The sequence below is a fragment of the Cricetulus griseus genome, chromosome 5 (genome assembly GCF_003668045.3).
Source record: "Cricetulus griseus strain 17A/GY chromosome 5, alternate assembly CriGri-PICRH-1.0, whole genome shotgun sequence".
In the NCBI taxonomy this organism is placed as follows: domain Eukaryota; kingdom Metazoa; phylum Chordata; class Mammalia; order Rodentia; family Cricetidae; genus Cricetulus; species Cricetulus griseus.
This window is the reverse complement of record NC_048598.1, coordinates 176,081,872-176,097,458: the sequence shown is the minus strand read 5'-3', so window position 1 is coordinate 176,097,458 and position 15,587 is coordinate 176,081,872. Positions and strand designations below refer to the sequence as shown.

General features: G+C 42.3%; 1 gene segment (V, D, J or C); it reads right to left on the bottom strand.

The window, feature by feature from the left end:
* Positions 1 to 9,544: 9,544 nt before the first annotated feature.
* On the bottom strand, positions 9,545 to 10,514 carry LOC103162455. The segment is given in 3 exon segments: positions 9,545 to 9,690; positions 10,054 to 10,371; positions 10,469 to 10,514. Coding segments are annotated over 3 exon segments (510 nt in total).
* Positions 10,515 to 15,587: the final 5,073 nt, after the last annotated feature.

Sequence of the window (15,587 nt, the reverse complement as noted above, 5' to 3'; positions counted from 1 at the left end):
CTGCCGCAGCTGGACCTGGGAGTGGACAACTGTGGAAAGAAAGGAAGAGTATATATCTTTGACACCTCAGTCCCTGTTCCTTCTTCTGGTTTAGAACTTGAAATCCTCTTACCTGTATTTACTGACACAAGAAAGAGAATGATCCAGCTCCATCCCATGGTGAGGACTTGTGTCTTGTGTAAGTAAGGACAGGACACTGATCTTATGCTGTGCTGAGGTGTGGATGTCCTTGAATTCACCATAGTAGACTCAGGTAATTTGCATATTAATGGACAGGGTACTCCTTAGATAAGGACCTAGTCTTGTTGGAGAGGAAGGTAGAGGAGACATATATATAGGTCAGGCAGCAGGAAGCTGAGGTCCCAGTCCTAATCCTTTCTGAGGATATATATATATAGCATCCTTGTTCCCTGGGCTCTCTGCAGATGCTGAGGTAAGTCCTTATACAAGAGCAATATAATTGTCCCATGCTGAACCAGCTTAGTCAAGATGGTTTTTGATACTAGCCAGAATATCAATCTCAAAGTGAAAGTAAATAATCCAAATTAGAAAACAAAACCCAATTTAACACTTCAGGTGACATGAATATATGTACATATATACAATAAAAACAGTCAAGGATTACACAAGAAATTAGACCAAAAAATAAATTAAGAAAATTAGTGGTATGCACCATAGCTAAACCCTACAAATCAATATTAGATATTTAATTAAATAAATTAAGAAAGAAAAATAAAGACATACAGACTTTCACCATGCTTCCCAAACTCTCACTCCCAAACTCCTAACCTCCTCTTCTCTATTTAGTATTTACACACACACACACACACACACACACACACACACACACACACGCAGGTGCATGGGCATGTTTATACACAAAGATATGTATACAACATGCTAGGTTTGTTCAGTGTTGCATGTACATGATTTCAGGGCTGACAGCATCACATTGGAATATTCACACAGCATACATATGATCAGGAGCCCATATACACATACGAAGGTAACTCAATCACAAGAAGAGGGAAAATGAATTAAATAGTAAAAAGAATACTTGATATTCATTTTTCTAAATGATACTTGGGTATGTTTATAGATATGAAAAGAATTTTCATTTTTGAATTATTATAATTCACAGATTAAATTCACATGTGAATTTCTTTCACATAACTTAGTATAACTTGTCAGAAACAAGAGATAATAATGGCTGATACACATATAAGACAATTCATTGGTTTGTCTGTAGAATAGTGCGATGAGACTGGTGTGCACTCTTCACCAAACAAAACACAGCTTCACCATAAGTTCTCACAGTCAACCAATAGGCTACAGATGAGAGACAGGAACGTGTGTTCATGAGAGGTCTACACCAACATCTGCATCTATTGCAGGGTCATTCCTAGGAGTCAAGATAAGAAAAGGACTTCACTATGAAGCTGAGAGTGGTTTGTGGGGTGTGGGAATTGAGAAGTTAATGGGATGATTAGCTGATCACTATCATCAAATATGTCATAGTTGCAAAATTGATCAAAGTTACAATACAATGACTAAGTTGAAATGATCACAGTATTTGAGGAAGAAGTCATTGACAAAAAAAAAGGATGGCAAAGAGAATCTGTGAGAATACTGTGATGTGGTCTTGAGATGAGGAAACCAGTGTTCTGTGTGTGAAATTGAATGGACCTGAGTAAGTTACAAGTGAGATAATAAAGGGACATGAACACATATACTACCTGACCTGAGTCACATAGAGAATGAAAAGGTGAAAATCCTGACATGGGGAACATTGGTCTGATTCCCAGAGTCTGAGGTGAGTAGGGGAGTTTACAGTGGAAGGGAACAAAGTCAGAAAACACAGGAATTCACATTCCACAATTGTTGAGAGATATATATTCAGTATTTGAAACAGAAAGAATGATATGAGATAGTAAGTTAATTGCTCAGTGTTCTGTTTCCACACTAAACTCATATTTTTTTGTTGTTGTTTTTCGAGACAGGGTTTCTCTGTGTAGCTTTGGAGCCTATTCTGGCACTTTCTCTGGAGAACAGGCTGGCCTCAAACTCACAGAGCTCCTCCTGCCTCTGTCTCCTGAGTGCTGGGATTAAAGGAGTGCACCACCAATGCCCAGCCAAACTCATAATTTTAATATAAGGCAGTGTTATTGGTATAGAAAATTGTGATTTGACAACCTATGACTTTTGAAAACCAAATTTCAAACACTGGTGATAGTGTACAAACTCATTGTTGATGTCTACTCTACTCATCATTGTACGTGAATAGGACACAAGAATATAATTACTGCATCCACTGTATGGGTGTTTACACACATGCTTTTCTCATTATTAAATTAATTCTCTAAATTTTTTCTCCATCCTTAATGTCCTATAGATTTTTCAATACCTACATACCTTCTTTCATCTTTTTTTCTGTCATTTGAAAAGAAAAACAGAAACAAAAATTACAAATAAAAAATATTCAGTAAAGTCCCTGTTTTGTTGTCAAACATCTCCTCTGAAATATGGTTGATGTAACCTGATGTAACCTCTCTGATGTAACACAGAGAGACCTGTGTCTCTCTGCTGTGGAAAACTGACTTCCTCCCAGCAGTTGTCAACTGTGGATGGCTTTATTGATAAGAGAGAGAGTTAGTGTCCACTGCCATTGCTCCATGCTTGTGTGAATTGAGTTCTTAATCTGTCTCCATAGTAAAACCTGGAGTCAAATGTAGAGGGAAATGCTGAGAGATTAGAGAGAAGGAGCAAGGCAAAGCCACCTTGACCTCATTAGCATCCCAGCAGGAACGAGACAAGTTCCTGTTTCTAACCACTTATATCCACTCTGGCCAGCCACCTCACTTCCTGTCTGTCTGTACAGACTTCCAGACCTGTGGTTAGCTGGTGACATGCTCCATCCTCTCATCTTCAGAAAAGCTTTATTTGTCCAAGCAAGAAGTCACCTCTGTCTTCAGCTTCTCCATGTCTTGTTCACAGTGCCCGAGTTCATATGTGTGTCTGCTGTAGTGTCCCTAAAAACAGTTTCCTTGATGCTGCCAGACATTGTGGTTCCTGCAATCATTCCAGCCACTCTTCTTCATAGGTTCCTGAGCACTGAGGGGAGGGTTGTGACAAAGACATCCCACTTAGGAATGAGCATGCCAAAGGCTCTCCCTCTCTGAAGGTTGTCATGTTGTGGATTTAATGTTGCTCTTCTTAAACACAGCAAGTAGGAAACAGAACATTGGGGCAGCGAACTGAGCTCTGCAGAGCCTTTCCGGTCCCTGAGATATGACCTCATCATAAAACAGCACCTTCCAGTTATCATTAAGTAGATTCTTGTGGAACTTTTTAGTACACATGTGTAACATCACATCTGTGGTAAAATCACTTTTCATGGACAGGACGAGGTCTGTACAGGATTCCTGGCCTCAGTTAATGGAATCTGTCATTTCCTGCTCTCCCTGTCAGGACTGCCAATTTCTCTTCCAACCTCCATGTTGACTGTAGATTACTAACTGCCAATCCCGCATTCCTTTCAGAGAGATTTTCTAGGTCAGCAGATCTCACTTCTCAGGACCATTTCCATGTGATCAGATGCACATGTTCAATACAGTCCTGGTTGTGGAATCCCAAATTCACGTCCTGTAGAAGACAATAAACCATCCTTGAAATGCCATCTCCACACAGACTCTGAACTGACTTTACTGAAGGACCGGCTTATAGAAAACCCACGTATGAACCTGATGTGCACCACTGTCAGGGAGAGGAGGGGAGGTTTGAGCCTTGGTAGGGTTTATGCTCCTATATATGGGCCCCAACTTTCTCTTGATTTACCCTTAAATATAAGTTCTACTCTAATAAAGAAATCTGTACAAGGATCTACTTGAATATTAGAAAAAAGACACCAGAACACCCATGAACTTCCTGCTGTGATTTCAGTGATACAATGGAGATGTTTTTACCCTCAGAGCTGTCACTTTGCATTTTGTTCATCTGAGACTCAGCCTCCTATGCTTAAATAACAGCAGAAACACAGGAGATGTATTGAGGACAACAGTCACCCATAGCACAAATATTTAGAGAGACTTTCTGGGAACTGTAGGATGAACGGCAGCAAGGCTGCTGATGAACATACACAGTTACGTCTTTATAGTCTCCTGGGATGGACCTGTGTTCTGTGTGTGCTGTGCGCCCCCTGGTGGCCGTGAGCGGCCTCACAGTGAGGTTTATGTCTGGGTTCACACTGAGATCACTCACTGTGTCTAGCACAGTAATAAGTGGCGGTGTCCTCAGACTTCACACTGTTCATTTGCAGGTACAGAGTGTTCTTGGCATTGTCTCTGGAGATGGTGAACCGGCCCTTCACGGATGGTGCATAGTTTGTGGTACTGCCATCATATATAATTTCTCCAACCCACTCCAGCCCCTTCCCTGGAGCCTGGCGGACCCAGTGCATCCAGTAGTCACTGAAGGTGAATCCAGAGGCTACACAGGAGAGTTTCAGGGAAGCTCCAGGCTTGACGAGGCCACCCCCAGACTCCACCAGCTGCACCTCACATTGAACACCTGCAAACATAAACATTCCTGATCAAGAAATCATCACACATGTCCATTGTCCCTCAGATTAATGTCCACTCACACAGTCAGCATCTACTGCTCTCCATAAATTACCTTTTAAAAGAGCAACAAGGAAAATGCAGCTCAGCCCCAACTCCATGCTGACCCCTGAGTGAAGTCTTGGGATCCACAGCTGAGCTCCTGTGTTTGAGCTGTAAGGTCAGGACTGGGCTGCTTTTCATGAGCAGGGAGAGGGCCCATTTGCATGTCTTCCGGCTTTATAGCAAGCTCTGTCATGGAGTCTGGAGGTGTCAGGTCCTGGGTTATTTGTTAATGTTCTGGAGGAATCTGATAATGAAGTTAATGTTGGGGAAATATTATTAAATTAGATCATTTTCAAATCATCTCCTATTATCCCTTTTTCTATAATGACTCATATTCATGTTTATTTCAACTCCCTTCTCCACTTCTGGGATTAAGAAAGCAGTGACATTGCTTTGCAGTGCTCATTTTTTATGAAGTGAGCACTATTGTGTTGACCTCATCCCTGATGAACATAAAACTTCTAATACAGCTATAGCTTTGTGTAAAGCTGCTTCCTGATGTTGGAAATTCCCTTTCTGTATGTAGGTCATGTGACATGCCTGAATTCCAGTGTTCAGCTAATCACATGTAAAAGCCTTTTCCAGATACTATGTGTATTTCATGTGTTATTGTCTAATTCAGTTTTCCTTTGCTGCATGATTACTTATTTGACCCTAGAAATAGGGAGTGACTGAGAAGCTGAACTTCAAGGCAGAGCTCAGCATTTGACTTCTGTGTCTGCAGGTGGCCCTGTGAGAGGGGCAGACTGTGGCAACTGAAGTTCAGGAGTCAGGCCACCAAGAGGTGAATACATGGGGGAGTGAATATCTGATAGGAAAAACCTGGAGTCCACAGACTCCAGAAAGTCTTTTGCCTTTGCTGTTCTGTTTCATTTTTGCTGCTGCCATCTTTCTCTGGTACCTGGCATGATGTGAATGGGTCTGGGGAGATCCCCACTGCCTGCAATACAGTGTGTTCTCATGTGGAAACATCCCATTCTACTGGACATTTTTACCTGTGCATTATCGTTAAGATAATTTCATCTTAACACATACTGTCTAATTGATAATAATAATAAAGTTAGTTTAAATCGACTAATGATGTTGAAAATTAATACAAGGGAGCTTCATACAGGGAGGGCCTATGAGTTTCACCTCCACAGCTGCATAAATTGTAGTTCTGGTTAATGAATAGGGAAAACACTTGAGTCCCTGGAAGCCAGGCTCTCTCAAATTCTTTCAATCTTATTGTTGAAAGATGCATTCACAGGTCTCTGTAAAAAATATTGGAATCCAAGTTAGGAATACTTATATTAGGAGATGCTATGAATTCACCCTTTCATTTAAAGCCTTCTCAACAGAAGGAAATCCAACCTGGTGCTGGAAACCTAGTCAGCTGCCCAGGGTTTCTCACATCATAGATGGTGGAGGAAAACATTCAACTGCCACTAACTAGCATGATTTCTAACTACACTCCAACTCTTTGTCTTCAAACTTACAAATATGTGTTGTTATCTCCACTCATCAAGAAAACTTGCCTTGGCAAAAGTTGGAGGCCATTACAGAAAACCACAGCAGATAAAATGCAGAGTAGTTAAACCTAAACCTCACCTGATGCATCTACAACGCATCTCCTGCATCATAGGCTTAGGGATTGTTGTAGAAGAGGAAGTAGAAAGAGTGTGTGCACCTTAGGAAGGGTAAGCCTGCTCTGAGATTGTCTCCTATACATATTAGAGAAGATGTGTCCATCTAGTCTACCTGACAAGGCTCTTGAAACATGAGCCAAATAAGAATGAAAACAGCAGACACACTAACATGGAATGAGGAGAGTTTACCAGGCCTCAGCTCTACTCAAAATTTTTATAGGCACTAAGTAGCCCAGAGCAGGAGAAAGAGTCTTCAAGAGAATAGAGTATACCTCTAGGTTTTCCAATACCATAAAACCCTGAAAACTTATTACATAAACTGTAGTTGAATTTCATTATTTAGAAATACAGAAATCACACACACACAGACACACACAGACACACACACACACACACAGACACACACAGACACACACACACACACACACACACACAGAGAGAGAGAGAGAGAGAGAGAGAGAGATCAATATTAATAAATTAAAAAAGAAAGAATTTGAAAGAAAACAGGAATCTCCAAAGGAAGGTTGGTAGGGAGAAAAGGGAATAGGAAAATGAAGTATATTATAACCTAAAAAGTATTCATATTAAGTGACAATAAAAACCAAACTCCTTGTTTCCTGAGTTTCTTTAATTGTCAGATAGACATAAACATAGTAGAAAATGCATGAGTGATTGCCTAGTAGGTAACAAAATCCACACCAGGAATATTCCCTGTCCTGGCACATGCATTAAACCCTAGAATTCTGGGGTGGTTCATTAGCATCAAGAACTATAAAACTCCTTGTATTTGTAACATTAGTGAGGCAAGCCTGGGACTCATGATGCTAGTTTCCCACAAAATATAATTAAAAAATACTTTTAGAGGTGATTTCACAACACATATTACAGGAAGAGATAATTGCCGGCACAGGAAACGAATCTTCTGCATGCTCTGCACCTGGTTCATGCGCTGTCTTCCAATGTGTGCTCTACAGACTTTGGCAGACTTGGAACCTTGTTCAACCCTCAGCCGATAGGGAGCCAGGGACACAGTTCTCATCAGGTTGCTTCCTTTGGATCTTCTGTTTGCGCCTCCTCTCTGCTGTTCATCTTCCTGCCCAGTTATGATCAGTACATGACTGTCTGCCTGTGTTTTTATGCAAGATTTCAGTCATTTGAAATTTTGAGAAGATATAAAAATATTAAATTCAGTGTGTGTGACAATTGCCTTGCAATGCATGAGCTGCAATGTCATCCAGCCATTAATAGTTGAGTCAGGAAAGAAAGTGAATACCTTAAGAGAGAGAAATCACCATTAATCTCAGGAGTCACCATAGGAAGCCAAAATTTTACAAAGCCAGAGTGGAGCTAATTCCTGAACCCTAATAAAATGTTCTGGAAATGAATCTGAACACCAGGACAGGTCAGGTACATACACCTGGGACATCACACCGGACTGAAGGACTCTCATTCTTTAAATACAAGAAAGGACCATGATGAAGCTGATGCTGGCTGAGTTCTAGAGTGTTGTGAAGAGATGAAGGTAGCCTGTGCATCAGGATATCACATGAAACAGTTTCAAACTCATGTGTGAGTCAGAAAAACATTTATTAGGCTATGTATTATCAATTTGACTTAAAACCTTTCCTTTTAGAAAAAATATGCATGGAACAATGAGACATGGAATCCTAAATGCAGTGAGGGACTCACTGTGTTTATCCCCAGCTTTTTTTCTCTCCGTCCCCTGAGCTGAGGGCTGCACAGGGCAGTGTATCACACCTGGGCACTGGTCATCCACAGCAGAGCTACGTGGAATCAACACTGTGACTGGAGCATCCAGGCCTGAGATCCCAGATCACAGTCAAAGATTCCAGCTGAGAAAACCCCTCCCCCAGGGGACAGAAGTTACAGAGAGAATTACAGATGCTGCTGCTGCTGCTGGCTGTGATGACGATGACTGGGTGTCTGACACCTCCTGTGTGAAAATGTGTGGCCTTCTTATATGTATGTCCAATGGGTGTTGACCTTCCTATAAGGTTTCCATGTTAATTCCATATTAATTAACGAATACTTTTTAGTCTACTAAGTTGGAGTCTTGTCACAGTAACTGCATCACGTGTATCACGTGGTGTCTGCAGTTATTTGAGGTCAGAACAGGAAACCTTAGGGTCCCTGAGGACTTCCTCACTCTCCAGATGTTTCTCTCACCTTCTATATTTTCTTTCCTAGTGAAAGTTGAGTCTACAGTGCCCCCTGCTGGTCCTGAGCATCCTCACATTGCGGTTGTTTCTGGGCACACAGGGAACCTGCTCACTGTGTCTGCTGCAGTGTAAGGCAGGGCTGTGTCTTCAGTGGGAGCAGAGCTCAGCTTCAGGGAGATCTGATCCTTGAATGCATCACTGACCACTATGGACTTCTCAGTGACAGCTGCAAAGTTTCTCCAGTCATTGTCCTCCATTCTCTCACGTCATGCAGGCTCTTCCTGAAGGGGAAAACCCAGGAAGAGGATCTCAACTCTAGAGACACAGGTGTTTTGTTTGTGACCCATTGATTCATCCAGGACCCTGGAAGTAATCCTGATAGTAAGACTGTTTAATGGAGACTCATGGTTTCCTTTTGTTCCTAGTTAAAACAAGGTATCAAATGGTCACAAGTGCCCTGGAACCAGCTGTGTCCTGAGACTACCCTTGACCTGCTAATCTTCCTTGTCTACACTTCCTGGATGCTCAGATTGTCAGTTTCATTCCAATGAGCCAGATGATCATAGGAAATAACATTTTCTTTATTTTAACTTGTAATTCATTTTGAGTTTTGAGTGGCTGTTTTCTTTCATGTATTTATCCATATGTTTTCATTTGCAAGTTAATATGAGAATTTCCACAAGATCAAAATATTTTTTCCAAAATATTTACCCAATACTGGTAGAAGCATACACTCTCATTATTACTAACATGGACATTTTTGGGTCAGTGTCGTCAAGTTTAAACTGCTCACTCTCTGAGTCCTGAGGGCAGCTTGACCAGGAAACTTCTGAATATAGTGAGAATGGATTCATAACCAAAGGCAACCAGATCAGGATCTGAGAATCCACAGTAGAAGCTCACAGGAAGGACACTGCCCAGACCACACAGCAGCCATCCCTTAGCTCCAGGTGAGCGGTTGAGCTCTGAGTTAGTGCAGAGAGGTCAGAAATAGAATATTCTAATTAAACATAGAAGCAGAAGACACCATGTTGAATGGAGTAATGAAAGTAATTTAATGAAGATTTCAATGTTATCACTTCTTAGCCTTATATGCACAGCTGCGCAGAAGAGGAGAGTGGTTTGGACAACTCAGATGCTTACTGTGACTGAGCCCAGCTCCACTTCCACTTGGTTCCCTCTGAATTACTGACACTGTTCCTGTCGAGGGTCTGCCCCAACCTCAGTATGAGGGAAAAGTCCATTGAGTCTCCAGAGCTTCCCCAACGCCTGACCACAGAGAATCACTCTTCCCTCATAGACACTTTCTGCATTTGTTCAGAGAGTACTAGGTGGCATATTTGTTTTAAGAATGTTCGTCAAAACAGAAGCCATAATTTTTAGAGGCGCTGATCAATTCCTGAGTCTATAATTATTAAAAGGATCCCAAAATAACAGTAAACAGAGAGGACATCCAGATAAAACAGAAAAATAAATAAATCAATTATGTCTGAACCTGGGCTTTATGTGTGCTGAGCGCCCCCTGCTGGTCATGGGAGCCCAGCAGGGAGGTTTTTGTCTGGGCTCACACTGGAAACTCCTCACTGTGTTGCTTTGTACAGTAATAAGTGGCCGTGTCCTCAGTTCTCAGGTTGTTCATTTGCAGGTAGACCATGCTTTGGGAATCATCTCTGGAGATGGTGAATCTGCCTTTCACCGAATCCGCGTAATAGGTTGCATAATTATTGGGTTTAGTTCTTATGCGAGCAACCCACTCCAGTCCCTTCCCTGGAGCCTGGCGGACCCAGTGCATGGCAGAGTTACTGAAGGTGAATCCAGAGGCCGCACAGGAGAGTTTCAGTGACCCTGCAGGCTTCACCAATCCTCCACCAGACTCAACCAGCTGCACCTCACAGTGGACACCTGCAAACAGAGAGGATCCTGATGAAGAAACTGTCACAAAGTCTACTGTCTCTCTCACTCGTGTCTCCTCACACACTCAGTATCCCGTGTTATCTACCTTTTAAAAGAGCAACAAAGAAAACCCAGTGCAGCCGCAACCCCATGTTGATTGTCTTGTTTTCAGTGCTGCTCACTGAATGGGAAGACAGGGCTAGAGTCCTCTGCCTGACCTGCGGGGTCAGGGCAGGGCTGGTTTTTATGAGCAGAGGGAGGCCTTATTTGCATATTTTCTTTCTATATCTCATGCTCTGTTGTGTGAGCCCTTGGGGCAGCAGTTAATGGTGCAAATATCTGAGAGAAAATGAAGCAACGGTGTAAGCATGATTTCACTAAAATGTTATTCATATTGTATTTGTAATAAAACTTCATGAGTGTTAATTTATTTTCATTGTGCTTTCTGTGTAATGTCTGTTAGGAAAGGCAGTACAGAGTGCATGTGCCACAGGAAGGAGAAGAGTCTGTTACCTGGTCTCTGGTGACATGACTGTGTGACCTCCCATCTCTCCAGTTCCCCTGAGAAAGTAGGGCTTGCTTGGTGGCTGTGGGATCAGTCCAGGTTCAAGAGGACCCTTGGAATAGCCACCCCTTATTAGAAGAGATATTGGGTCCCAATTGTCCAGTGGAATAATTAAATGTACTGTTAGAGAAACTGTGCTTCCTATGGCTTAGAGGGTTGGTGGATTATGGCATTTTCATTTTTGTGGCATTCCCAGGGAAAGGAACCCATTAAAGCAACTAAGTGTAGTGAACTGGTGATCTGAAGTCATTTATGATTTGACCCTTAAATGATCAAATCATTTCTCTTTTGGATTTCATATACTTAAAGGGTTATATGTAGATAAGTGAAAGGAGGAAATTCTGGGTCGATGCAGTAACCTCCCTTGCTGTCCCTTGATGGCACCTGCTCCGTGGGGTGTCTGAGTGTCTGAGAGGCCAGAATCACCTGCTGACCTGCATTTCCTTTGCATCAGGTTGATCTTGTCTGGATTTGCTTGTGAACCACAGTCTAGCTGATGTGTAGGACTCACCAGGGTCCACAGTGTGGATATGTACTTCTGTCTGCTGTCTGGCTCCCCTGAAGTTCCCTGCCCCTGTGCCTAGTAGGTGTTGCCATTTCAGTGACTTTCTTCTCACAGGAACAGCTGGACAATTATCCAGGGATGGTTATGACAGATTTGTAACAAAGTGGAAGGGTTCGTGCACATGAAAACGAACCTGCAGGTCTAGATTGGGCTCAACATGTCTCTGCGGAGTTGAAAGCATTTGAATATATCAATTTAATAACCCCAGGAATGACTGTAAGAAACAAAATGATGGATTTCACTGCAGCTAACAGAGAAGTGGTAAGATCAAAGAGTTATGGAATTTTCAGTTGATGTTTCCCCAGCTGATTTCAGGGTCTTGGTGCCCAGGTGTTCTATAGAGACAACCTTGTCCTCAGCCCAGACACCTGATGATCCAGGACTGTGCTTTGTATACAGTGATGACTTGAATCAAATGAGGCTCCTGATGAACTAAGGGCTGACAAATCCTTGGCCATAAATTTGTTTCCTAAACATTTGTCTCTCAAGTCCCAACAAAGCAAATAGTTTTTTTTTAATTCCACAGACTTTTATGTATTTTATTTTTTGTCTTTTTAAAATTTCGCCATATACTGTATTTTGATCATGCCCCCAGATCTTTCCCTCCTGTATGACACAATGCTGTGCCCTCCCAGCCCTCCTCATTTCCTCTGTCCCTCCCTCCTGGTACTTCCTGTCTATTCTTCATCATCACTGTTCCTGGTGTAGACTCCAGGTTTCTGGGGATGATGATTCTGGACTTAAAAAGAAACCCTCCCAAGACTTAGTACCTGGTAATTGGTCTTTTGTGCTAACTGGGTCAATAAGGAGGCTTCTGTGTGGACAGGAGTGGTGGCAAGAGCAGAAATCTGAAAGTTCACGTCTTCAATGCAAACACAAAGCAGAGAGGCGATCAGTGGAGGGGTTCATGTCAGAGCTCACATGGAGGTCTCCTCTCTGTGACTCTAGCACAGCAATACAGACTAATGTCCTCATATCTCAAATGTTCATTGGAGATAGACAGTGTTGTTGGAAATGTCTCAGGAATCAGTGAGTATGTCCTTTAGAATCTGGGTAATGTTTACTGTTACCATCAGTAACCACTGAAACCCACTCCAGGTCCTTCCCTGGAGCCTGGCAGACACCTATCATCCAGGAGCTGCTAAAGGTGAATGAAAAGACTGAACAGGAGTGTTCAGGAAACCCCAGGCTGCAGCAAATCTGCCTAGGACACATTCTGCACCTCACACTGGATATTGGCAAACACATAGAAACCTGGTCAGGAAACTGTCACATTTCCACACTCCCTCCCTCTCATGTCCACCCCCACACTCAGCATTTCTAATTCTACAAAAATGAGCCCTTAAACACAAACAAGGAAGCCGGCCATTGGTGGCTCACGCCTTTAATCCCAGCACTTGGGAGGCTGATGCAGATGGATCTCTGTGAGTTCGAGACCAGCCTGGTCTACAAGAGCTAGTTCCTGGACAGCCTCCAAAAGCCACAGAGAAACCCTGTCTCGGAAAAAAAAAAAAAAGGAAAACTCAACTGATCTCCAACTGTGTGGTGAGTGGTCTGTGTTCAGTGTTGATCACTGGATAGGAAAATCAGGAAATTCAGGAGTTGTGTCTCCTCCAAGAGCTACAAGGCCAGTGCTAAAGTATGGTTGGCTTCCCCTTCTGCTCTATAGGGAATTCTGCTGTGGGAACTTAAAGAAACAGTCACTATTGCAGATAACAAACAAGAAATAAAGGCTTCCCTTTCCGTGGACTCATCGCAGACCAGGTGAGCCACCCCCTGCTTTTACCCAATTCTTGTCCTAAGTGCCATTCACCCAGATCCCTCCAGGCTCCTCCCTGCTTGAAACTGACATGCCCAGGCAGGGAGGAGCTTCCTGAATCTGGCTTGGTTCAGGACACTCTTCCTTCCCTTTCCGTGGACTCATCGCAGACCAGGTGAGCCACCCCCTGCTTTTACCCAATTCATGTCCTAAGCGCCATTCACCCAGATCCCTCCAGGCTCGTCCCTGCTTGAAACAGACACGCCCAGGCAGGGAGGAGCTCCCCGAATCTGGGTACAGGCCACTCTTCATTCCATTCCCGGCGACCGATCTGCCAAGAGGCCTAACTCCATCAGAGTGAGGAGGCTACGAGGAGAGGCAAGACCATCCAGAGCTTCGGACATTGAATTCCTGGCCCACACACGCTACAGAGTAACAAGAGGAGATAGAGAGATCCTACCTGCACTCACTGGAAAAAGATATGGGAAGAAGACAGAATAAGAACTCGCTCAACAACAGAAAGACCAATATGACACCACCAGAATCTAGGGATTCCACTCCAGCAAGATCTGAAAAGCCCAACACAGTGCATGAAGAAGAGATGGACCTCAAAAATTATCTGAGCAAGATGATAGAGACCTTCAAAGAGGAAACAAGAAAATCCCTTAAAGAAATAGAAGAAAAAGTAAGCAAAAAATTACACGATATGGAGGAAAAGACAAACCAAAATATTCAAGAAATAAACAAATCTCTTAAAGAAGCTAAAGAAACCCAAGATAAAACAACCAAACAAGTGAAGGAAGCTCCTTGAAACAGTTCAAAACATGAAAGCTGAATTAGACACATTAAAGAAAACACAGAATGAGGCGATGCTGGAAATGGAAAGGTTGGATAAACGATCAGGATCTAAAGATGTGAGTATAACTAATAGAATTCAAGAGACAGAAGAGAGAATCTCAGCTATTGAAGACTCGCTAGAGGATATACATTCATCAACCAAAGAAAACCTCAAGTCCAACAAATCCCTAACACAAAATATACCAGGAAATATGGGACACCGTGAAAAGACCAAACCTAAGAATAATAGGTGTAGAAGAAGGTGAAGAAACACTGCTCAAAGGTACAGAAAACATATTCAACAAAATCATAGAAGAAAACTTCCCCAACCTACAGAAAGATATGCCTATGAAAGTACAAGAAGCTTACAGGACACCAAACAGACTGGACCACAAAAAGAAGTCCCCCCGACACATAATAATCAAAACTCCAAATCTACAGAATAAAGAAAAAATATTAAGAGCTGCAAAGGAAAAAGGCCAAGTAACATATAAAGGCAAACCAATCAGAATCACACCCGACTTCTCAATGGAAACTATGAAAGCCAGAAGGTCTTGGATAGATACACTACAAGCACTAAGGGAGCATGGATGTCAACCCAGACTACTGTACCCAGCAAAACTTTCAATCACTATAGATGGAGAAAACAAGATTTTCCATGACAAAAACAGATTTAAACAATACATATCCACAAATCCAGCACTACAGAAGGTTCTGGAAGGAAAACTCCAACCCAAGGAACATAACTACATGCACAAAAACACAGGCAATAGATAATCTAATATTGCCAAACACAAAAAGAAGCAGGAGGGCAAAATCCACACACAATGACACCACCAACAATAAATCCAAACCAAACAAGAACCAACGAACAATGGACATTAATATCCCTAAATGTCAATGGCCTTAACTTACCCGTAAAAAGATATAGGCTAACAGAATGGATACGAAGACAGAATCCATCTTTCTGCTGTTTACAAGAAACACACCTCAACTTCAAAGACAGGCGATACCTCAGAGTAAAAGGATGGGAAAAGATTTTCCAATCAAATGGCCTCAAGAAACAAGCAGGTGTAGCAATCCTAATATCTAACAAAATGGACTTTAAACTAAAATCAATCAAAAGAGATGAAGAAGGGCATTTCATACTCATCACAGGAAAAGTCCATCAAGATGAAATCTCAATCCTGAACATCTATGCTCCAAATAAGAAGGCACCCACATTTGTGAAAGAAACATTACTAAAGCTCAAACCACACATAAAACCACACACACTTATAGTAGGAGACTTCAACACCCCCCTTACACCACTAGACAGGACCACCAGACAAAAACTTAACAAAGAAACAGAGGATCTGAAAGAAGTCATGGCCCAACTGGGGTTAACGGATATCTATAGAGCATTCCATCCAAACTCAAAAGAATATACCTTCTTCTCAGCACCACATGGCACCTTCTCCAAAATTGACCACATAGTAGGCAACAAAGCAAACCTCCAC